Source organism: Ochlerotatus camptorhynchus, unplaced genomic scaffold (assembly GCF_037179485.1).
Source record: "Ochlerotatus camptorhynchus isolate MF236.1 unplaced genomic scaffold, CSIRO-AGI_Acam_v1.1 ptg000743l, whole genome shotgun sequence".
Lineage (NCBI taxonomy): Eukaryota > Metazoa > Arthropoda > Insecta > Diptera > Culicidae > Ochlerotatus > Ochlerotatus camptorhynchus.
The window spans coordinates 333507-359617 of record NW_027041212.1 but is presented as its reverse complement, the minus strand read 5'-3'; the positions used below and the strand labels follow the sequence as shown (position 1 = coordinate 359617).

The 26111-nt window shown below is 37.7% G+C and overlaps 1 protein-coding gene across 2 annotated transcripts; it reads right to left on the bottom strand.

Annotated features, from left to right (window-relative positions):
• Positions 1-10411: 10411 nt before the first annotated feature.
• Positions 10412-24323, bottom strand: Tm2 (tropomyosin 2). Of its 2 annotated transcripts, XR_010518897.1 has the most exons (6): positions 24215-24323; positions 14174-14609; positions 13880-14099; positions 13635-13812; positions 12565-12985; positions 11054-11216 (listed from the first exon to the last, which is right to left on the bottom strand). XR_010518897.1 is itself a non-coding variant. In XM_065238274.1 (5 exons), the coding sequence occupies exons 2-5, from the start codon at positions 14545-14547 to the stop codon at positions 11134-11136; spliced, it is 855 nt and encodes a 284-aa protein (XP_065094346.1). In that variant the 5' UTR covers positions 14548-14609; positions 24215-24323; the 3' UTR covers positions 10412-11133. The 2 variants fall into 2 exon arrangements, 1 of the variants encoding a protein (XP_065094346.1); XM_065238274.1 differs by lacking the exon at positions 12565-12985 and having other exon boundaries at positions 10412-11216.
• Positions 24324-26111: the final 1788 nt, after the last annotated feature.

Genomic DNA, 26111 nt, shown 5'->3' with positions numbered 1-26111 from the left:
ACCCCAACTTAAAACCTTCAAAGTTGTCAAAATGTTTTGCGTATCATGTTTTATCAACTTCTTCAGGAGCGATTTATGCGGTTGTAATATAGTTTTATGGTAGTCATTAGAAGGCTGTTAAAACTTTCTGACCTGGAGGAGGTTTTATGTTTTCATTTTTAACAATCACGTCTAGAGTGTGATAAAACTGACATAAATCCTATGCTCCTAAAGTAGTTCGCATATCAAGTTTTAATGACTGCATTAAAACTGGGCCAATTGGCCATGACATGGCTGTATTGCGGTTCTCAGGAGATTGTTAAAGCAATGTGGTCGTCAGTGAAGGTTTTATAATTTGGTTATATCAACTGCTATATAACTTAAATAAAACAAAAATTGTTGCTTGGGCGGTGCTGATGATGATATAGACCCATCATACAGTTTACGTACTGTTTTGAGCATGATCGGCATTAATAATCAACTTTTAAATGTCTGGATTTCGGTGCTTTCCGTTTATTATTTACATATGATTTACGTAGCAGTCGACAAAATATTATCGAAAAAAAATCCATTCAAATGCATAAAAGAACAAATCACCTGCTCACATCTTGTTATCAAGGCTTTACTCTGAGGCACCATTACCTACACCGAGTTATTGTAATCATACGTCATGAATGTTTTCTACTTCCTCCACAGACGTTTGCTATGGATGTGCATTGGCAATAAAAAAAATTCGAATACGGAAAAGGCATGAAGTCGTATCGTATAATTTATGGCCAACGTGACGAATAATAATATAGTTGCTGCTGGTCCGACTACAGATGAACTTTCCTAAAGGACCGTTTTACGACCTCTACAGGAGAGGTAACTTTTCAACCGAACCAGCACAATACAGCCAACTTGAGAGGATTCCTTTCGTAGGCAATCGTTCACCGTTTGAAAAACTTGCTGAATACAGTATTGGATAAACTTCTACCACCCAGTAGGACAACCTATGAAAAACTTGATACGCAACGAAGCTTTCCACCAGTGAGGTATGAAAACATTTTAATATTAGCTACTTTAGCTGGCAGAGAACGGAAAAAAAAATAAGAATAGAAAGTCCTAAATTAGAACATAAATAAGTACTTCAATCACAGGAAACGTTAATACAACACATTGTGCAATATTTCATTGATAGAAATACATTTGGGTAGAATATTTTCTTCGTTTCGAGACGTTTGTTAAGGAGTATCAAGAAATGCGTTCATTTATGGTGAGGAATAGGAAACCTGTTAGACACATTTTTTCTTTAAATGAAATATACGCACTACAAATTGTGGCTGATTTCGAGTTTCCGATAATAGAATAGCTGACGGATTTCACGCCAACTCGTCTTCGGAGTTGGCAGCACCCTCTCAGAACCTTATGAAACTTTGTGGGTGTGGAGACTTAGCAATTTTAAGCAACTTTGAGTACTTATTTTTTTCAAAATTTATCTCGCCTAACATTTGATAAGGGTCAAAGTTTTTTGTCGATTTTTTTTTCAAATCGATATAGCTTAAAAATGACAAGCTCTACAAAATAGTGATGTATGGCGAACTTTTAGCAAATAATCTGAAATTTTATAAAAAAATTTAAATAAATTAAAAAATTGGTTTCTACACTCTAAAAAAATCTATTTAAAAATTAAAAGTCATTTTCCCAAAAATGGTACCCCTCAGATTTGCTTGATATTTTTTCTCATGAAAGGCAATATAATTACCTAACTTTTCTTCATACATCGCAAAGTGGGCGCTTTTAAGGAAAAAAAGTTGTTCGAACAACAACTTTTTCATGTTAATTTTTTTTTAGCGTGTTTCACTCAAAGTCGAATAGTAATACGCGCACAACCTTATTAAAATCCGTTGAAACTTAATGAGCATAAAGATTTTGACCTTTTGATAATCTGGGCGTGCTTAAAACAAAAATCTAGCCTAACATTTGAAAGGGCCTAATACAGAGGATTTTCCTGCATTTCGAATGGTGTTTTAATAAATGAAAACTCTAGTGTTTTTGTTTAGTGCATAATTTATTTTCCTATAATTCTCCATACATAATTTGAGTTTTTCATTGATTATTAGTATATCGGAAACAGAGTGAAATTTTTCGGAGTTTCCTTTGAATGTGAAAATCGCTTAGTAGAAATTATGTTTTGAGAAATAGGTACAAAACAATGAAATTTTTGTGTACCAGGTATAGTTTTTACATGACTGAACAGCTCCTTGAGTTCATCGGACATCTTTGTGTATTGATCATTTGATATGAAGCAGAAGTTCAATTTTGTTATGCTTGTATCTGTTTGTTTAACTGCCCAGTCATACAGTTCTTGTGGAGTTGTGATTGTGTTTCCATAATCTCGAGCAAGACTTGCTCTCTTTGCCATTCGTTTGAGAGTTCCTCCAATTGCGTCACATGGGCCTTTCCCATGAGACGTTGCGAAGAAGTGCCATTCTGCTTCCAATCCATACTTGGACTTGAAGTTGCACAAACTGGCAAAATTCTTTTTATTTTTGTAATGAGCCGCTGCTCCATCTGACATGAAAGTAATTTTTGTGAAACTAATAGATTGTTTAATGAAATCTAACAATTTTGATATAAATAATTGAACTGCTATTGTATCATGGGTCAATACTTCTGAAATAATAATAAAGCTTAAATTTTCCAACTTGTTTTCTTTTATGTAGTAAATTTTGAAAGGATGTATCGTAGCTTGATTATTGTTCCAATGATACCCCTGTGCTGAGTTTTGAATAATAAATGAATAATTTTCAGAAAAGTCGCAAATCACTAAAATTTTACCGTTTTGAAGAGAATTTTTTTTATTACTTAGGTAAGATGATTGCTCTTTATGAATAAAATCATGGGTTATGAGCTTTTCAACTTTTTCCGTCAAATATTGAACAAACTCATCTGCAGGTTTAATAATAGTTTCCAAATTACAACGGTCGGTAGTCAACCACTGTTGAAATAAAACTTCTTCCATATCATCTGCTTCTAATACTGATGTAAGTTCCCTCACGATACTATCTGTGGAAATGCATTCTTCACATGTACGATAAAAACAATCTATGGTTCTAATAGGACTACTGCAAAGTATTTTGTCTGCAATTTCTTTATATGAATCAAATTTTACACTATTAATAATCAATTTAACATTTTCATGTATAGTACAGACACATACATTATGTGTACCTGTACTATCCAACAGTATGCAATGCTTTGGTCGGAGCTGAGTGAACGAAGTAAATCCGATTTTAACACTTTTGTATTTCTCTTCAAAAATCATAAAAGCCTCTTTAAGAGACATCATCAATAAACGTTTCTGAACATGCTCTTTATATCCATTTCGATATTCAGAAACATAATCATTACTTCCTGGCATAGGCCTACTAATATCATCACTGTCAAAGAAATTTAAAACAATTTGTTTTTCAGTATCATTAAATCCATGACCACTTCTTACTTTCTTACTACAAAGAATACCTTGTTCTCTGACAAGCCTTTTCATCTGTTTCACTGTATGATGGGGTGCATTAAACTCATTAACTATTTGATTCACTAACCATGATTTAGGGAGCACTGATAACACTTTTAATTTGTCATTTGTACTCGTAGAAGGCAAATTAAATTTCTCCTTTAACTGCATGATCATTTCGTCAAAATCATTTGATTTGTTGACATCGTCTGAATCCATCCCAAATATATTTTTACGCACTGCCTTTGTGATCTCTGCAGATTTTTGAACACGATAATTCATACTTCTCATACTTCTCGATGAAATTGGTGATAACTGTAAGGTTGAAGCTATACAATTGAATTGTTCCACATTATATGGACCTTGGATCTGATACGCTGATGGGATTGATTCTAGCGATGGATCTGTATCTGTAAAATTAAAGAAAAGAAAAAAAAATATTACCACACATTAATATATAACGCTGTTAAGGTGATAGTACCATGAACGGGGGTGGTTTTGATAATAGGGGTAACTTTGGTAATGCAGCTAAGCCAAAAATTTATGACTTAAGGCACATCGTACGCAATATTTTGGATAGGAAACCGATGTTCCCTTCCAAAATAATGAATACGAAGAGCATTAAGTCATAACTTTTTGGATTAGCTGCATTATCAAAGTTACCTCCATTATCAAAGACATCCCCGTTTACGGTACATCGAAGCCGCATCTTAATTTTCCCCATGTTTGTGGAGCACGAGCTGCATAAACCGCATATCGTACAGTCGTGAAAATTTGATAGATTGTTCACCGAGGTTGGCCTACCAATCGATCAAATTTGTACGATAAGCGGTTCATCCAGCTCGTGCTCTAAAAAAATGTTGAAAATGAAGTTGTATCTTCGATGTACAATCCTTAAACCACACAGTTGAAACAGTTAAAGTTATTATTATTTACCTAGTGTATCATCAAATTCCTGATGTTCTGATTGCTGATGACTTGTTGATGGTTGCGGCTCTTCAAACTTCCGAGCATGGCTTGATTCTTTTCCATCCGATCGCCTCTTTTTCGGGAGAGGTGTCCTATTGTGCACTAAAATTCCACGACACGATTCACAAATACGCATTGTTACATCCAATTGATGATCAAAGCCCCATGAATGTATTTTCTCTATGAGACTTGATGATAAATTACGTAAATTATTGCGGCTGCAATTGGGATTGTTTATGTTGGCACTACATTGCACCCTTTTAATAATCAATTCAGCAGATTTTTCCATTGTTGTATATATAAACACTTTTTCGTTTCAACAACTATGCAGCACTACACTTTCAACAACTATGCACTACAGCAACTATGAGCATTGTTGTGATATCACCAAACTTAAATATTAGATTATGTCGGTAGAAACAGACTGCGGTGCTTTAAGTTTATACCTTATATCTCTCATGTGACTACCTGGGTTGTTATATAACTGCTATATAGCAGGTAACTTAACGATTATTTTAGGCATGCCTTAAATAATCGTTAAGTTACCTGCGCTATTATATGTATTCACTTGAGAGATGAGGTATAAACATATATATGCATATTGCTTACTAATGGACACACCTAATACATAAAAATAAATGAATGATTATTTTTCTAATTAAATTAATCACAAATACATGAATTGAAATCTTTTCATGAATAAAACATACTAAGTGATTTTTACTTAGTTTACCTGTTGATTTGGAACAATTTGAGGGTGGTTTTATAGAAGTTGGATAGAGTGTATGCATATATTATAATACAATCCATCACAGGAAAGTGCAAACCATGCTGAGATGGCTGTTCCTCATTAGAACGTTTTGTTCTGAACTCTTATTGGACGATTTGCAGGTAACTTCTCTGTACCCTTTTCAAATGTTAGGCTAGATTTCGCCCAGATTATCGAAAAGTATACCCATAAAGTTTAATCGAATTTTAATAAGGTTGTGCGCGTATTACTATTCGACTTTGAGTGAAACACGCTAAAAAAAAATTAACATGAAAAAGTTGTTGTTCGAACAACTTTTTTTCCTTAAAAGCGCCCACTTTGCGATGTATGAAGAAAAGTTAGGTAATTATATCAAAGATGAATACTAAGATGAAACTGTCGGAAGAAAAACTTTCTATTTTAGTGTCTTCTTTCACGGTCCCTTTCATCCAAGGAGAACCCCCCGTATTCAAGGTAATTTTGTGGTTTTGCTGCCCCCTCGGAAGAGATGAAATTTTGCGCTCATTTTTATCAAAACAATCACACCAAAATCAGAGATGTCCCATTTTTTAATTACTCGATTGACAACTAATCGATTATTTTTTTGTTCGCTGTGCTGCCATTTTTCCACCAATGAGAGTGCAGCACATGTTTGAAACGATCGGTGATGATCCTGTGGAGATGTTAATGCTTATATCGGCAAGATCTAACCGATTATAAATAGTTTACTTTTCGGTTCGTTAATCGATTAAACGATTATTCGAATGAAAATCGGACATCACTAGATGAATGTGAAACGTCATTTCAAATATAAGGCCGTTCATAAATAATGATACAATTTGAAAGGGACCGGGGCTAATCACAAATTACGTCTCCATGGTAACTGAAATAAACACGAGTGTTCACCGGTTGATTATATTGCCTTTCATGAAAAAAAATATCAAGCAAATCTGAGGGGTACCATTTTTGGGAAAATGACTTTTAATTTTTAAATATATTTTTTTAGAGTGTAGAAACCGATTTTTTATTTTATTTAAATTTTTTTATAAAATTTCAGATTATTTGCTAAAAGTTCGCCATACATCACTTTTTTGTAGGGCTTGTCATTTTTAAGCTATATCGATTTGAAAAAAAAAAATCGACAAAAAACTTTGACCCTTATCAAATGTTAGGCGAGATAAATTTTGAAAAAAATAAGTACGCAAAGTTGCTTAAAATTGCTAAGTCTCCACACCCACAAAGTTCCATAAGGTTCTGAGAGGGTGCTGCCAACCACTGGATGAGTTGGCGTGAAATCCGTCAGCTGCTAAACACGCAGTTCAAATGGAAGGGGTGCTGTAGAAAAAGAGGTTGCCGACAATAGTCACTTCTTCTTCTTTCCTTTCTTTAACGTCGGTCTCTGTTCCGCAATTTAGTGCCAATCACCGACGGACATTGATTGCCATCCATTGACGGCAATCAAATGTGCAGGAAGGCGTCCACACCTGCGTAGGATATCGCACACATGGGCCGGGACCAACGGCTTTACTTCCCTTTCCAAGAAAGACATGACCAGAGATTTTTATGCCTCAGAAAAATCCCACCGACCTCGGCTGGGATTGGGCCCATACCCATTGGGGTAAGAAAACAGTCACGCTTACCACTACACCACCGGCGCCGGCGACAATAGGTACAAAACATGGAATGGTTCAAACAAAAATTACTCATACATTTTGGATTTGATAAAGATTCACAACTTGTTGAGCTATTGTGAAAAATATTGCATTACCTTTTGATTCCAATTCCGCAATACGAGTTTCAATTCTGTCCAAACACCAATCGAAATGACATTTGATTCACTGCGGCATACGGATGAGAACAGAAATAAATGGATTCGCTACGAGCGATTCCTTTGTTTTTGAGAAGAATGGATGAAAATATGTTTTTCTTATCGCTACTGTTTAGTAGCTATTGAACAAACTGATCGTACCAATCGTATTATTTATCCGTACACGTCGGAACCATTAATATACACTCAAGTCTTTTTACACGGTTTTGTTACGTGGTTTTTTACACGTTTTTTTTTTTTACACTCAACGGCGTTAGTCGCATTTTACACGGTGCGTTTTTAACGATTTCTATATAACGATAAAACCTATCGAATAGATTCGAATCAAAGCATCCGTTTCAAGGCAAAGGATTTGCCGATGAGAACTCAATCTTTTAAAATTTATACACATTCCTTGAGGTCCGAACTACAGAGCAACATTTGTCACGGTTTGCTAGATGTCCCATTTTTTCATGAACTTGTCTCTACAAATTTCTTGTACGATATTCTCCCTATTGATGATCACTCCGCTAATGGTAGGCAACTCCCTTCTCACTGCATCAACGATCAATTTTGAGATACACTGCACATGAATCCATCTACCAGTCTCAGCCGTGCAGATTCCTGCTAGTATTGGCCATGAGCCTGAATGTTCTGTTCAGCATCACTCGATTCCACTTGGTTTCCAGCGCTGCAACCCAGGCTGAACCTCCGTACATAAGTATCGGTGAAGAAGACGCCTCTTGCTACGACTTGGCCCAGAGTTGTTCGGCATGATTCTAGACACTGCCGTGGTGGCCTTTGTGCCTATAGTTTCAATCCTTGCATCCAGTTCTCAACAAAAGGCAAGACAGTTCCTAACCATGGGCAATTTCAGAGTTGCTTTTGAGGCACCTTGAGCAACTCACATTGCTCAGTGAGCAAGATCACTGCCATTTGCTTTCTCAATTTTCACATAACAGCAACATATGGAGGTGCGAAGCCAAAAATCAAATCAACAATAACAAATGGGGGGCTTTCGGCCTGCAACTCCAGGCGAGTATGATTGTGATTCTGAACTTGTGGTATCCTTATTTCCTTCGGTTTCCAGCTCCCAGGATCGCTCCTCAAATGGCCTTCGGATTTATTATCAAAACGTGCGTGGGATGAAGTTGTTGGCTCGTGTTTCTTGGCTGTTGCGTAGGCTGATTTCGGATAACTTTATTCCGTTTTCAGAACTAACCGATCTCCCCTGTCTCAACGAGACTAACAGGCTACCTAAGTACCTCGCCCATTTCCAGTCTACTGAAACAGCTCTGGATTGTCGTGGAATTTCCTCAAAACATCCTCATTATATGCGCTGTCTGTTTATACATCCCGACTCAAAAAACGACTGCACGACTGACATCATCGTGAGCATGTGAGTCCCCGCTCTCATGTTCTCCTATTTGGCAACTACAACCAAGTTGGTTTGCAGTGGTGCTTCACCGACAACGGCACACCATGCATTGACCCACTGCTATCAATATGCCGGTTGTTTGGTGTACTGTATTGGACGGATATAACTTACACAGGTTTACTCTATTAAACACTTTTCCCAACAGAAACGGTCATTCACTAGATCTTGTCCTGGCAAATGATTCCGCATTACCGGGCATTTCTACTTCTTTCGTCTGGTCACTGATCGGTCTATATGCTGACAACCCAACAAACATTGCATGTTGAATAAGAGCTTATTCAGGCAAAAATAAGCTTCTTCAGCTAAAAAATGGCTTATTCAGCTTTTGATCAACTTAAATTGTTTGTTGGGAATCCCGCTCTCGTTGTGTCATTCAGGTTACCTACTCCGATTTTTTATACATTGATTGGCAATTTATCGAATCGACCGCTAGTGTCAATGATGATGGATTTTTTCATTACTGTGCTGGAAGATGCTATTTTTCGCATTATCCCAGTACAACGACCCCCGAAAAAGCCTCCGTGGTCGAACCAACACCTTCGCGCGTTAAAGCGTCAACGCTCAGCCGCCCTCCGAAAGTACAGCAACTCTCGTTCACCGTACTACAAACGGCTGTTCAATTTCGCAAGTCATCGCAAGCTATCGAAAATATAATCATCATGTGAGACGCACGGGAGCGAATCTTCGCACGAACCTGAAAAGTTTTTGGTCATTTGGTAAACTCCAAACGGAAGGAATCCGGGTTGCCAAATTGAATTTCCAAAACAGTAACAACAGCAGCAACCAATCGGCACAGAGAAGCAGATGAAAATCCACGCCAATGCACTGGTAACAAAGGCCCCCTTTATAAGCTTTCCCAGCATCGTTCGAGCCGTTTTCTGGATAAATTCTGTAATTCACATCGTTTCAATAGCCGATCTGATGAATTCTCGCGTCACTTTTCAAATAGACCACTCTACATTGATCGATTCTCTATATCGACTCGCTCTTCCGTAAATAACTCCGCTTCAAAAACGTTTCATGTCGTCTTTGTCGTATTAGATGCTAGATTTTTGCTGCTTCCGGAAATATCTTAACACGGCCGTGGCGATCCAAAAAGAAATTCGATGAAGAGAATCGATCAATCTAGATAGGACCTTTTGAAAAGTGAAACAAGCTTAACGAGCCTAAGGCCACGGACAGGGTAGACGCAACACGCTTCGCGACGCGATGCGACTCACGCAAGGAATAATAATAATTAATAAGATTATTTTGAATTGGTCGCGTCGCGTCGCGAATTGCGTCTACCCTGGCCGTACCCTAATATGTGAAAGCGGTAAAGGGAGTAAGCCGAAAATCGATGAACGTCAATTAAATTTTGAGGTACATTTAGATACTCTGCAAAAAAGCAACTCAGAGTAAAGCTGATTCACCCCTTATAGGAAAGAGACATTTCTAGATAAACATTTCAAAAGGTCCTATCTGCATTGATCGATTCTCTTCATCGACTTTCTCTTTCGTTAATAATTCAGCTGCAAAACCTTTCCCTTTTGTACGTGACGTTTTGAATGCTAGATAAGAACCTCCTTCATGAAACTATGTGGTAAAATTAGCGTGAAATCTGTTTGCTTAGCAGTGGTTATCAAAAGAGAAAGTCGATGAAGAGAATCGTTCAAAGCAGATAGGACCAATTGAAATGTTCATCGAGATTTTATCGCATAAATTATCAATCACAGGCAATCTTATTGACGCACTCCGCAGATCGTCCACTCACAGGAGAAAGAACCCCACTCCGGCTACCTTAGCTATTAATTAAACGTTTATTATACAAAATAAATCAAAACTTAGCATTACAATAAATAGGTTTTCGATTTCTTCTAATAAAAATAGAGAAATAGAGAATTCTAGTACAACTCGGCTCTCGCATGCACCGAAGACACACGAACCGAATCAGAGCAGAGATTTACCATCGAGCGTAGATGTTTGGGAGTTTAGTTTTAACATTTTTTTTTTATTAAAAGATAGAAATAATACATGACTTCCGTTATGAGTTTCGACGATTGGCTGTGGTGTTCCAGCACGTTACTCAACACCAACACTTTTCTGGATTTTTGCTTGATTGTTTCCGTTTCTGGCTCCGTCAGTTGTATATATTTTCCTAGACAAATCTTCCAACAGTAGGGTGCTAAAACTTATGTTTGTTACAATATAACCTATACTAAATGGTTCTCAATTTTACCTTTCGCTTTTGACCATGAATTTTTGGTTCTGGCTACAACAACAACAATACGGTTCTGTTTAATCTTAATTAGAAAGAATGATGATCTCTTACTCACTAATCAAATGATCTAGTAAATTATCTCCTAATATTTGCCTATGATAAAACATGAATTTCTAAGCTGCTTGCTTTTTTAACAAAAAAATAAAATATGATCGGATGTTCTGATGTCGGTTAATTTCAGAAGAGGAGTTTCGGAGCGTTAGTTTCATTTTCTCTCTGTTGTTCTTCGTTCGCTGCTACCTACGATAACTTAAGGTGGTGGTGGTGCAATCGTTTAGTGCATTTGAAAACACTGACTTGCTTCTAACTTGCTCACAGTGGGACCACGAGGAAAAGTTCTAAATCAAACCGTTGGATGTAAGTGTAAGTATTTCAAATATATGATACAAGTAGTTGTTTATATAGATTAAGCAGTACGTAGAAACGTTTATGTCTCCTAGTAGCCGGCCAGCTCGGCGAAGGTGGAATCCATCTCGTCGGCCAGGGACTTGTATCTGTCCTTGTTGACGCCCAATTCGTCTGTAGGGGGAAATTGTGGAAATAAGGGAAAATATCTGCGTTAGGGATTTACTCTCGGTACAAGGTGTATTCTAAAACATAATAACGGAAAAACAAGAATGGTGTCAGCTCTTTTAACACCATTCGATCAAAAAAAAATCAAAATTCCTGAAAATGATCGATTTACAGAAATGTAAAAACCGATGAACGAATATTGTCCTGTAAAATTGATATTAGTCATTGTGGAATTAAAAAAAAACAAAAATAAAACTATAAGCATTACCCAAAGCAAAACTAAGTGAGACAAAAAGCAATACGGGTGAGGTTAAAAGCAAAAACTACGGGGTGAATATCCACAAATGGCCGTTGATTGCTGAGTAGAAACTACTGAAATGATTTGGTTGAGAAGACGAAGACAATTTTGACTAAAATGTTCTGAAATGATGTCAATGAATTCCATTCAGAAAATTTCAGTCAAATCAAAAGTCTAGATCAAAATATGTAGAAAACACCAAATATATATAGACGGCAACCGTAGAAATGGGGTACATAGTGAAAGAATGGAATGTATTGTCGAACCGTTTTCCATCGAATCGGGGCCTGCGTTCAGCAAAGCTTGTCATATGAAGTTTATCAGAAGATTGTGTCAGTGAACTATGCATGCAAAAGTAATGATAAGTCGAATCTGCATCCGGAACCGTGATTCTTGTTAACAATTAAACTATCAAATTGTTTTACAAATAGTAACTTCCATTAAATCTTTAAGGTCGGATTTCATTACACAATCTTGAAACCTACAATACCCAACATATAAACGCAGATTATTGTATAGGTTAGGCTTATTTATAAAAATCTATATCACACCCACCACATGAAAGCTTAATTTAACCGCTTTCATAATAGGCTAAAAAAATTGTGAAAAAAAATACCTTACATTCATTATTATTGCTTATTACTTATTGAATTTGACTGCCAACAAAAATTAATAGCTGTTTATCAATACATAAATGTATGATGTATTGATAACCTTTAGGTTTGAGACACTTTTGTTTATAGATCGATTTTTATTTGAAGATTTTCAGGCTACATGTTCAAAGACCGATTATTCTGCAAAAATACAATAACTCAAGTTCGATCCTTCAAAAAAATCTTTTTTTAGAACGCCAACTTTAAAGTATTCTTCTAACAAAACAGAAAACATCAGATGACATGCACGATAATGTACGCTTACAGACACAAAAAAAATCATGATACCACATGTACAAAAGGAGTTCCTGTTGCTGTTACTTTGTACAACGATTGGACCAGAAACATTTGAAAAACGAAACAAAAAACGAAAAACTTTTTTAAAAAATCCAATAGACGGTACCTATTAAACAGAACCATAATCACTTTCTCTCCAAAAATCATTACAACATCTGATTCTCAGTGGATCACATTTTCAAGCTAAAAAAATGGGACCAGATATACACTCGGTTGTGACTGTTTATATCGGTCCCACTGAGTGAAAGTTGCCACATTTGGATGGCAACGGACATTTAGACAGACAGAGAGAGAAAGGAATGGATCGAACCGAAGCGCTTCTCCTTGGATTTGAGCTGTCTCTTTATGGTGGTATAGAATAGGCAAGCTGTGGTGATGGTTGTAGTAGTAATAGCAGCAGTAGTAGTAGTGGTAGCTAGCAATAGTAGTAGCTGTTTTGAGAAATTAGTATCCGGTAAGTTCGGCGAAGGTGGAATCCAGGTCGTCGCAGATTGCTTTGTACTTCTCCTTCTCGTTCATCAATTTGTCTGGAAGTAGAATTGGTAGAAGAAGGATGACGGTTTTATAAAATGCCCTCAATCGATTGCGGATGACACTGTTGATGAGCTGGTGACCGAAATATCCTAATCAGTTGGATGTAGATCATTGTGTGTGGAACCTTGTGATGATTGAGGACGACGGCTAATCTTCTTTAATGTTGATACCTTTGAATTTGTTTGATCACCACGTGATACTAAGTGAAAATATCTACCACAATCTGGTACTGAGAATCCACATTAGGGTCATATGTACAGTTGAAGATCTATATGCCGTAAAACCTGTAATTTCGTGTCGTTGAACCAATGGTTCCCTATTGAAGTACTGTGCGAAACACAAATTAACTTAATTCGATTAGCCTATCCAAAGCCTATCCAAGGATTAGAAGGCGTGTGGGAAAAATCGTATTAATTCTAGCAAGACATAAAGCTACAGCTATCACAACTCGTGATTGTATTATACTTGGAGGCACAATGTGAAAAAAGTGAGTGCTACAACAGCCAGTGTTATTATCTGTGTAATGGTTATAAGTGGTGCAACTTCCGAGGACTTCCCAAGCCACGCGAACAACTACCCTGTACGGTAGCCGTTGCTTTGCAGGTGGCTTCAAGCCCTCGTATCTCGATTCCCTCAACGTACCTTCTAGTCTGTCGACTTCCTTCTGGAGCTTCTTGACGTTCTTCTCGGCGTTCTCGGCACGAGTTTCGGCCTCCTTCAGCTTGATGGTGAGGGACTTCAGCTGGCGCTTGAATTCCTCGACTCTCTGGTTGGCCTTGTCTTCCGAGACCTCCAGAGACTTGAGCGAGTTACCGACAACCTATCCGGAAGTAGATTTGATTAGTAAATACTTTCTGAGTAAGACTCCGATGAATATAACACCGTACCTTCAACTCTTCTTCCAACTCCATGATCTTGGCCTCACCGGACTTGACACGATCTTCAGCGACTTCCAGCTCATCTTCAACGAAGGCCAGCTTGCGGGACACTTCATCAGATTTGCCGTCAGCATCTTCAGCGAGCATACGGGCTTCCTTCAGCTGGTTGCTCAGCTGATCCATACGTTCTTCATCCTGCTGGGAACGGTTCTCCAATACCTTGCACATACTGTAAGGGAAATTTTTTGAAATGAGTTTCTTTCAAACACGTTACCATAAATAAGACATTGGAGTCATTCTAACCGGTTGTTCTCATCAGCGGACTGGGTGGCTTCCAGCAGCTTGGACAGAGCAGCGCCCGAGCGTTCCTCAGACTTTTCCAGATCCTCTTCAACCTGTTGGACCTTGCGGGTCAGAGAAGCAACGTTGGCCTCGGTGGAGGTCAGGTTCTTCTCCTTCTCCTCGAGGTCCTTGTTGGCCTGCTCCAGGGTGTTCTTGAACTTTTCGTGATCCTCGGTGACCTGGGTCAGACGCTTGGTCAGCTCAGCGACCTCCTCCATGATCTTGTCGGCACGGAGGTTGGCCTCCTTGGCCTGGTTCTCGCAGGTATCGGCTTTGTCGGCGGCATTATCCTTCTCCAGCTTCATCGCCTGCATCTTCTTCTTAATCGCGTCCATGGTGGATGGATTTGTCTGTTACTCCGGCCTTCCAAGAAAAAGAACAAACACTACGGTGGTTGCTGGAAAGAGAAAAAAGAAAATGGGACGTTTAGTACGGCCGGTAAGGATTGTGTATTGGGCTGAGTATATTGATACAAAAATTTACGATTTTCTGCTGGTTTTATTACGATTCAGTTGGAAGTATCTTTCCTGTGAAACAATACGCTTTAACACCATTTTACGATTATTACTAAGGTTGAGAACCGGGTCCTTGAAAATGAGAGCCGTAGATATTATAAATGATGAGTAAATGGCGATGATTTAAGTAGCATCAAAATAGATGTATACTGGAGTTGCTTTTACGCGGTTTTTACACGGTTTTTTACGCGGTTTTACTTACGCGAATTTCGTCATTTACGCGGATTTCGGAATTTACGCGGTTTTTTCCGCGGATTTCGGAATTTAAGCGGTTTTTTTACGCGGATTTCGAGATTTACGTGGATTATCGTTATGCACTGGAGTCGTTGCTAGCGCGGTTTTTTTACACGGTTTTTTACGCGTTTTTTTACGCGGATTTCAGAAATTTCGGAATTCACGCGGTTTTTTTACGCGGCACGTATCACCCGCGTAAAAAGCGACTCCAGTGTACTCGCGGAGTCCTGATTTCAATATTGTGTATGCTTATGCTTGAAACTATGACCAATTTACTTACATTAATAGTTGATTCACAAGCATTCACATTTTTCAAAAATATATTTTATATAATTCACTGTAGAGAACATTGGTGTCATCAAAAATATTTGGTGTTTTCAGAAAAGTTGCTTTTTTAGATGTTATCTAAAACTATCTATAACATGTTGGATTGATCATATATTAATAAAATTATAAGTAACTAAAAAACCAATTTTAAGGTGGTCCTAGGAAAAACCAGTGAACTCTTTACAACGTGATATTGAAGGGATGATCATCGAGTTATATTAAGAATAACAATCCCATACAATATCTATCATAGTATCCATGAAGGCAATTTTTACTATAGTTCTATAACTCAATATCGAACTAGTGGACATCGAGTAGTGGAGAGTTGATTGTATATCTCCTTAGGGTTAAGATGTAGAAATGTTGCCTTGAGCAAAATTTCTTAAAATTAATAGCTCTACAACTTTGTTTAAGGCATAATCCGATTATAAAAAAAATCGGTATGTTAGAATTTGGTTGTGTAATACTAGCTTAATCAAAATTCTGGTGACTATTTCAAAAGATGCAGAGCTACATTTCAAGATACTTCTTAATATCCCTAGAAATAATTTGTAATCCCAACAGCTCTACTTTCAATTACCATCGAGCTGATTGGGAGCAATATCGAACATTTTGATGAAATTAATTATGCTCTTGAATCTCTGACTACTTCTATAGTTGAAGCAAGAACTGCCTCAGTACCAAAATGCGAGGTTAAATTCGATTCAATTATAATAGACGACGATCTTCAGCTCTTGATCCGTCTTAAAAATGTCCGTAGGAGACAATATCAAAGAACACGCAATCCTGCCATGAAAGTTATCTGGCGGGATTTGCAAAAACAAATTAAAAAGCGATTCTCTGCCCTGAGGAACAAAACTTTTGAAAATAATGAAACTAAATCAGACCAGAGTTCCAAACCCTTTTGGAAACTCACAAAATTTTTGAAAAAATCTCAAAAGCCTATTCCAGCGCTCCCAGAAGGTGGTAAAATTTTGATCACAAATTTAAAAAAAAGCTCAGAAACAGTTTGGGTCTTACTAGTCCTATTGAGAATCAGGTTGCTCGGGATTATCTGAATATTTTCTCTCGGGAAAATATTTTTGATGATTCCTGGGGGACTGATTTGGACGAAGTAAGGTCTATAACTAAAAAGTTTCATAATCTGAAAGCTGCAGGTGATGATGAAATTTTCTATATCCTCATCAAAAAACTTCCAGAGAGTACCTTGTCTTTCTTGGTAAAATTATTCAACAGATGTTTCCATTTGGCATACTTTCCTGATAAATGGAAAAATGCTAGAGTTGTTCCAATTTTGAAGCTAGATAAAAATCCAGCTGAAGCTTCCAGCTACCGTCCAATAAGTTTGCTTTCTTCAAAAAGTAAACTTTTTGAAAAGATAATTTTAAATAGAATGATGCTTCACATGAATACGAACTCAATTTTTGCAGATGAGCAGTTTGGATTTCGTCATGGGCATTCAACTACTCATCAACTCTTAAGAGTTACCAATTTAATTCGTTCAAACAAATCTGAAGGCTGCTCAACTGGAGTTGCTCTTCTAGACATAGAAAAAGCATTCGACAGTGTTTGACATGAAGGTTTGATTGCTAAATTGAAAAAGTTTAATTTTCCACTTTATATTATGAAATCAGCTCATAATTATTGACAGAACTCTGCAGGTAAATTATCAAAATTCCAAATCCGAACGACTACCTTTTAGAGCAGGAGTTCCTCAGGGTAGCATTCTTGGGCCTATATTGTATAATATTTTCACGTCGGACCTCCCTGATTTGCCTCAGGGTTGCCACAAATCTTTGTTCGCTGATGACACAGGCATTTCCGCTTATATTATATTTATTAATTTTATGCAGCCTTCGTTTTGGCTGGATCTATTAGTTTAAATTATTTCATTAAATTGAATTCAGCTTTTCAATGATGGATCATCTTACGATTCATAATATAATGATTCATTTCATGCAAATTCAAGAATATTTTTTTTTTTTTTTTTTTTTTTTTTTTCTTTGGTTTGTTTTCCGTCGATCTTGTTTTCCGTGCTGAGCACCAATGCTACCGACGCCAGGAAGGCAGCTCCCACACCTGGACCCTACCTATCGACCCATCAACTTATGAACTGGGGACCAACGGCTTTACTTCCCTTCCGAAGGAAGACGTGATCAGAGATGTTATGCCTCAGAACATCCCGGCGGCGCCGACTGGGATTGAACCCAGGCCTGCTGGAGTGAGAGGTAATCACGCTTACCACTACACCACCGGCACCGCTAAGAATATTTTATGATGTCACTGATTTATTTAAAATTTATTTTAATTATCAGAAAAATAAAAGCACATTGTATGAAAAACAATAATCACAACACTTATCAAAGCGAATTCTGATCATACAAACATAAACCTCTATCCAAATTTCCCATCCGTGATCTTACGCTCTAGCATTCCCTTCTCATTCCAACACACTGGCATCAACTTGACAGCTCCAGAGTAACGCCAATGTACCCCGATAAACTTGGTTCTCTGGTTCTGTCAAATCAAATGCATACAAGAGTAAATTTGCAATTGAATATATTTTGATCAACTATTTTAATGGGAAGATTTTCGGCAACATATTCAACGGTTCAATTAAAAAAAAAAAAAATCGACCGGGCTACGAAAAGTGGTCTGGTTTTGACCACTTATAACTCTGTCAACAGCGAATGGATTTGAATTCTAAACATGCAAATCGATTATAAATTTTCTACGAATCTGCTAAAATGAAAACATTATCAATTTTCAATAGATCACTATTGAAAATTACACAAATGTCCAACTGTTGCAGTGGTGATCAAAATTATCACCGATTGCCTGCAAAAAGCGTTTGCCCTGAAACAGATTTCAAAATCGAATTCCATCCGATCTCGCTTAACGGTGCTTATTCAATCACTGTATGTTGTGGTGTTCGATTGGTCGTCATCATCAGCAGCAGTGTTCTCCTGTATTCTCCAGTACACAACGAAGGGCTGCCCTAAAGCAACGAGCTGCAGCCCACATGAGCGTCCATTCACCGAAGATGGAGGAAGAAGCCGCACCGCTACTGATCGGATTCAGTAGATATTCGTGAGTCGATGTGGGCCATCTATGCCAAGTGCGTCACCCTCATTTCAAACAACGTACAGCTCGCTAGCCTCATCTGTGTTGAATACCCTAATAGCTCAGCATTACTCAACCATCACGACAAAATGGTTCTTTTCGAGACAACCATAAATTATTGTTGTTTAAGTGTGAAACTCTTGCTTGCCCTGCTGCCAACAACATCACCCCCAAAGCTGTTTGAGAATGTACCCAGCAACCAAACTTTTGTGGTCAAATGCGTAACAGCATTGAAGTGGTACATACAAATCCTCGTAATGACCGACATGAGCTTGTCAATTAACGAGAAACACTTCGAATTACGCTAGAAAAAACCAAAAAAATCTCGAATATCTCGCGATTGGAAAATATTTAGCGAGAAATTCCTCCAATCAATTTTCGCTTTGTTTATTATCTATTGAATAAACCAAATATTCAAAAAATGTGTAATTTTTTCATCAGAAAACGAGGCGTTTCCGTGATCGGAAAAAAAAAGTGGTCTGCCTTAGGCCTCCCTTAGCTCAGTCGGTAAAGGCACAGCTACAAAGCATGACCATGCTGGAGGTGGCTGGGTTCAATTCCCGGTCCGGTCTAGGAATTTTTCGGGTTGCAAAATGTCTCGACTTCCCTGTACCATTTTTGTATTGGTATAAGTGTGTGGCAAGTCCAATCATACTTCTATGATTGGACTTGCCACACAATTATACCAATGCATAAATGGTACAGGGAAGTCGAGATATTTTGCAACCCGAAAAATTCCTAGACCGGACCGGGAATTGAACCCAGCTCTCAATTAATAACTGTGGATGTGCATCTAGAACACTAAGTTGAGAACACGCAATAAGCTACTATGCGATATGCAATAAGCTTGAAAAGCGAAGAAGAAGAAGAAGAAGAAGAAGAAGGATACATCTACAATGTGTGAATGGGTACGTGAAACTAATAGCGAATTCGTTTATTATTCAGTTCCAACCTGGATCGGGTATCAAGATTGGGTCTGCCTATTTTATGATAAACGTCTGTTTGATCGTTTTTTTTTAAACCCTACCTCAGGTTGAGGTTTGCAATGACGAAAAGTTCGGTTTGGCACTGAGTTGGAACTGGTTCCAACCCCTATAATAAACGCTTATCTAGCTAAAAGCTGATCTGGCTAGATGGCCAGCGCCGTTATTCATTCCTATATTTAAATTTACCGAAAGCTGCACAGCAAAAAAATAATTTTGATATCACGTCAAAGTGGATGCACTACAATCATGTCGAAAATATGGTGTAATATTACTTGCTAAAAAGGACAAAATTATCATTAATACAATGCATGAACTGACATTACGCTGCTTTTATTGCATTTGTTTATTTATGTGGTCATAAAAATTACATGAAATTTTCGACATGATTGTAGTGCATCCACTTTGATGTGATATCAAAATTATTTTTTTGCTGTGTGTACAGTGAGAATTAACGACTGCTCCTAGCCAGTCATTTAGTTGATTCATTGTGAAATTTCACTGGTATGGATCAATCACGCAGTAACAACTATTGATATGTGCAGTCAGTCTAAGCTAAGGTAATCTAAAAACCACCAAAAATCTGTAGAATTGAATGCGATTGAGAGATGTCACATCCAAGGCTGGCAAATGTCGTTTTCAATGTATTATTCAACGAGATTTTTGCATATATGATGTTTCTGTTACTGTCATTGGATGAAATGACGGTAACAAGGATTTTCGTCAAAATATCCTTCATTTCTTTGTCATGACAGAGCGCGTGATGTGAAAATAGCAACAACAAGCTCATTTGTTTCTATCTTCTTCGTATTTTTTCATTTGGTTTCTAATATGGTGGAACTCCTGAATAAATACAAATATATTCACTCAATCGATTATACACGCCCGTCAGTAACTCAGAGCCTGAGTTACACACTAAGATTATTTCACCGAAATCTGTGAAATTTTACCGAAATCTCAACAGCTGAACGTTCGGTAAACAGTTCGGTAATTTTTCACAGATTTTCTGTAATTTTTCACCGAATATCTGTGAAAAATTACAGGAAATCTGTGAAAAATCACCGAACTGTTTACCGAACGTTCAGCTGTTGAGATTTCGGTAAAATTTCACAGATTTCGGTAAAATAATCTAAGTGTGTAGGTTAACGATTTACATAATTGAAGATGCCAAGTTTCAAATAAGTGGTCATTTTATACAATAGATGAAGAGATGAAAGTATAGATTGAATAGTTCTTTTTTTCCCAGTGGTGGTGGGGGGATACCCTTACCATCCCTCTCCAATGGGGGAATTTAGTAAAGAGAGATGATCAACCCGATTTTTACCTTCCTCAAAGTCGCCTTGCTCGCTCTCTACTCTCTATATACAATTTTCACACAGCCGTTCTCTAACAGAACTATCAACTCTATTCTTTCATCTCCTCATCTATCTTATAAAAAATACCACATAACCAATAACAGACTAAATTATTTGAAATTAGCATCTTCAATTATGTAAATCGTTAACTTCACGCAGAAGTAATGCAAACAAATAGTAAAAGTACATGACTCACTTTCTTTTTTTCAAATACACATTTTACTCAGTTTCGTAAAGTGGAGCTACTCAGTGCTACGAGTAACTGTACTGCTCCACTTTTTACGAAACTGAGTAAAATGTGTATGGGATAAAAAGAGAGTGGGTCATCTTGACTCAGCCTTTAAGTTACTTTCGACGGGCAGGCATACGGTTGCTTGTTCTCATGGACCACTCTGATCTGATTTGCTGCCAACAATTTGCGAAAACTGGACCAACAAATTACTATTTTTTGGGAATGACACAAATGTCGGCTATTTTTCTCGCAGTTCTTGAAAAAATAATCTCAAGATGTTTTATTGAAAAGATCAAGTAGTAGTAAATGTAATGTTAAGCTGCTCGAATTAAATAGATATTTCATCTTAACTACTCACATATGAATAAAAAATCAAGTATAAATGAGACAGTTATGCTTTTATAGGCAACTAAAAAGCTATAAAATGTTATGTCTAACGAATAACATAATTATAATGACTGCTTTGTCTTTGTTGTTTGATTTGTTATTATCACATGACGGCTACCAAATTTGCCACTTCAGATCACAACAATTAATTGAGTAGAAATTTTAGTGAATAAATTAAAGAGAATGTTCATAATGTTCGAATGTTGACTCTTCATTAAAATTGACTCTACAAAATGCATGTTCAAACCTTAGACAACACAAGACAACTGGGTATAGATCTGAATCCAGGTTGTGATCTAGTCGCTGATGGGTTAAGATTGGCTTATTTTTTAAAAGTGGATTCAAAATTACCATCAAGACTGTTTGTATTGATTTAGCAAGGAGTTTCTTTATTAGGGAGGCTTTCAGCCTGAAGCTGGTTTGCCTCCGATTTAGCAAGAATTCTTTTTTTTTTCAACAGGAACTACAGAACTAAATAAAGAACCTGTGAAACATAACAAAAAGAAGTCAGTTGTGAAACATAACAAAAAGAAGTCAGATTTGCCAACTTCAAAAATCAGTATCTCATAACTGTATTGCAGATTCCTTACCTCACAGGAATCAAGTGCTAAAAATAAGTACACAGTAATATTTTCGCACTGGTTTTAACATTTAAAAATTGAACTTCTTCAATTTTTATAGAGCTCCAATTAATTATTGCAGCTTGCCAATACTGTTCTAAAGCTGCTACTGCTTTAAAATATTTTTTTTTTTAAGTTTTCTGACTAGTGCGTAATTATTTTATTTTACAGAAATCAAGTGGCGCAAAAGGCGCAATAACATTTTGCATCATTTTAGGTCGTAGATACGTAGAATTTACTAGGTACACTTGGTTTGAAACTTTACAATATCATTTGTGTTATCCTGTGTAATGCAGAAACATTAGTTCTCCCAAGCATAAAACTGGTAAAGAATAATGAAGATTCAGAGCTCGCTCTAGTTGAACCTCAAGTTCGCATGCAGTTTTTGATAAATTAATAGAGGAAATGGATTTACATGTCGGCCTACGTGCCCCTAATTTGGGCCCATACATAAATTCAGCAATCGACTATATTTTCAATAGCGACCAAAAATATCCATAAGTAACGTCCCAATGACACGTTCATCTAGATAAAATTGATAAATAGCAGATTTTTAGCGATGGGCCTAATCTTAGATCTATAGGTCAACATTAGAGCCATTTCTCCTATGTAAGGTATTTAAACTTCACTTAAGTTCAAATCGGTCAGAAAAAGTTTTTTTTTCACCACAGAATTGTATTTGCTCAAAGTACGTTATCCTCATAACTTATGAAACATTCTTTCTAAAGGAATCCGTATAGTTTCTCCCGTCAAATATTCAAAGAAAAATAAGCCTCGCTCATATCATAATTAATTTTTGGCCAAAGCTTTGCAATCAGGTTGCCATTAATTAAAAGTGGCGATGGAATTCATTAGATATTGTTCCTCTACCAATAGCGATCCCAAATCAGTTCAGCTGCCATTAAATATGAATAATCATTTGACCATGTTTCTCTAAAATTTGCTTTGCCATAGGTCACGCGCCACTCAATCCCCGAATAGTTCATAGAACCGCAGAAATAAAAGTCAGCCGCACCAAAGGCGCCATCAGCAGGTGTCTACAGTGTGTGTTTACGGTGTGTGCTTCATTCCAAGGAAATCTCCAGTGGCTATGTGCGTCCGCCGAAAGTCTATTTTTATCATTCTCGATGAAAATCGACTCACAAGAATTTGTGTAGGTGTAGGCACCAGTTTGCTCCCATTTTTTTTCCTCAAAAAACGAAAGAAAATTTCAAAAGCAGGGGAAATCTTCGTTTTCCGACCCACACAGGAGCGGTGTGCAATGCGAACGGGGTGGCGTATTTGTGAAGGTGTGCGTGTCGGTGTGAGTGTGTGCGTGTGTGAGTAATACGACCATCTGTTTCCGCTGGGATGTTTGTATTCGTCTGAATTCTTCTTCACGCAAATATGTTAGCTTTTCCTTCGGTGGCCTCGATTGCCTTTGCGCATACGTCGACCTGCGCGTACCGTTCCTAAATTTAGAACACGAGCTCAGTCTGCTCTGCATAGATAGCAAAGCAGAAGAGATTACGGCCGTTGGATGCTCTGTAGTTGCGCTCCGAACCATAAAAGTAGCCAATGAACTCCGAGGTCGCTGAATGCCTATGCGCAACTCCTTGTGTCATGTCGTCAGCGGCGCAGGCGCACTATGCTTGTCAATCCACAGCCACTCATTGTTCCTCCCATACGCACTGACACACGGGCATACACGGATCCACTGACAGCCACCCACTCGGGAAAATTTTCGCTAATTTATTGCTTCATTCAGCTCGTTTCATTTTTTAAAGAACCGGATCTATTTTAAAACTTTTCTCACTTACAGCTTATATTATTTAATCAGATATAATCCTGAGACAATCAACCGATTGTGTGTTTAATTTTAGATTCTTTTGCACCATTTATCAAAATTCTTCATTATTAACATCTTCCAATAAAAAGAAACAAATTCCTTGACTTTGTCAATCTACAGATCTATATCTTTCCACCATGAGTCACATCACCATGAGTCACTGCAATGACAGTTGCTTACGTCACTGCCTCAGCACCTCAGGATATCCCACTGGAGAATCCTGGAGTGACCCCAATTTGCACATCCCTAAACAATTCACATTTTTCTGTATTTTTAAGCAACCAAAAACAAATTAAATTTTACCTATACTCTATTTTAAAAAAAAAATCTCACGTCAAAACCAGCAGAAAATTCCCTAAATTTTGTATTACACTCGACTCCTGAAGAAAACAACCAACCTGAGCGCTTTCACTCAAATCCTCGCAAGACTAAAAACACGATAGCACTGAGTAGTGCAATACGTTAAAACGTCCGATTGACCCTAAAAACGCTCGGGCACTACCACTACACCCACAGCCTGGCATTTCCGAGACCACGGTTCGCAACTTTTCGCGCCATGACGTCACCGGGCACGAGTCGCCGAAGTTGGGAAAAACCTAATTTTAGCCCTCGAAAATCGCACCCCAAGGCACGAGTTTCCCCTGAACCACCCAATCGGTTTCGATCGATCTTTCCGATGGTGTGCGTGTCGGACAAACTTCCCCTCCTTACGCACACGGTCACATTCCAAGGGGAAGAATCCATTTTCCGAGGGAAAATGTTGCGAAAATTCCGTTCGGGAAAACTCAGAACACTGAAAATTTTGCTATTTTAATGTCGGTCGGTGGCTGTGGGAAACTTTTTCCGTCGATCCACTCGGTGCGGAGGGAAAAAATCATGCAAACATTTTTTTTTTTTTCATGATGGATTCTGTGCGGCACAGGAAAAATTGCGGGATAAAAATCGCGCTCGCCTACGAGGTGTTCTAATTTTGAAAATAATTTTCACAATTTCGCTTGATTTTGTTTTATTTTTCCACCGTCTCGTGGGTTGTCGAACAATGTAGGCTGTGCGATCGGTGGAAACGATCAAATTAACGGCGATGCGAAGGTTTGATCTTGGAACAAGATTGTTAGTTTTTTTGGTTTTGCATGTACAGGGACAGCGCTTAACTGAATTTTAATCAGATATAATAAATTAGGTTGGCAAACAGTGGAATATCATATTTAAGACGAACTGTAATCAATTAAAAATCGATAATTAACTACCCACTGATCCCAACCCCTACAAGATTTGATTTTAACAGTTTGTCGAATTTAGTGATTTTGATTAAAACAGTAAGTCGAATTTAGCACTGCAAAATATCGATACACATAGAAAATCAGCTTGTGTTTAGACCTACTAATTTAATATGAATTAGACCTATTCCAGAGTGATGCTTAATTTTGAATATTTTCATGCTTCAATAAAACCGGAACAAATGATAATTTAAGCTTTTTTCACTCTCACTTCTGAAAATCTTGAGGGGGAAATTAAACAATAGCTAGTGGCTATGTGAAATTTTTGTTTTTATGCTGGATGGAGAAAATTTCAGTCTCTTTAAAAGATTGTAACACGTTTGATCGCTTGCTCATGACCTATATTGCTTTCATATCATTGGCCAAGACTTTATTAATGAATCATTGCAGACTGGACATGTGCCACAAATTTGGAAGGAGAAGGTTTCGTCGAATGGGCATTTCACAGAATGGGTCTTTTCACCGAATTTTAATGATGAATTAATATAAAGGCTGACTAAAAGTAAATTGGTACGCACAAAAAGACCTGTAATTCGTGATTCAGTATTCAGTATTCAGTATTTTTCGATTGGTCGAAATTCCGGACATTTCGTAGGATTAATTAACTTGGGGACAAAATCGATCTTGTTGGAAGCATACCTCTCCAGAACCACCTTACAGCAGCTGGCCAAATCAGACCAAAAGATGACTTTGCTCCTATGCTTGCGGATGAACGGCAATACACGCCTTTTCAGGCATTCTTCGATGTAAACTTGGGATGTCATCGTCGAGGATATGACGAATGGTTCCGTTTTCAGGCCACAACTGCAAATCGCTTGCCAAATCATGGCCTTCTTCGCGAACTTGTCGGAAAACACGAACTTGAATCTACCTGGCACATCCCCACGTCCAGTCGCGATGTAAAACTTTTGACCGGGAAGCTGCTTAAATTCGAGTTTGATGTATGTTTCGTCATCGATCAAAGTGCAGCCCTTGTGTTTTGCCCTCGCACGCTTTTTGAGCACGGAATTCTGCTTCA

Coding starts and splice junctions, on each gene's coding strand:
- Tm2 (XM_065238274.1), bottom strand. CDS start 14,547: ATGGACGCGATTAAGAAGAAGATGCAGGCGATGAAGCTGGAGAAGGAT. Junction 14,100..14,173: donor TCCGCTGATGAGAACAACCG/GTTAGAATGACT, acceptor TTTCCCTTACAG/TATGTGCAAGGTATTGGAGA. Junction 13,813..13,879: donor AGTTGGAAGAAGAGTTGAAG/GTACGGTGTTAT, acceptor ACTTCCGGATAG/GTTGTCGGTAACTCGCTCAA.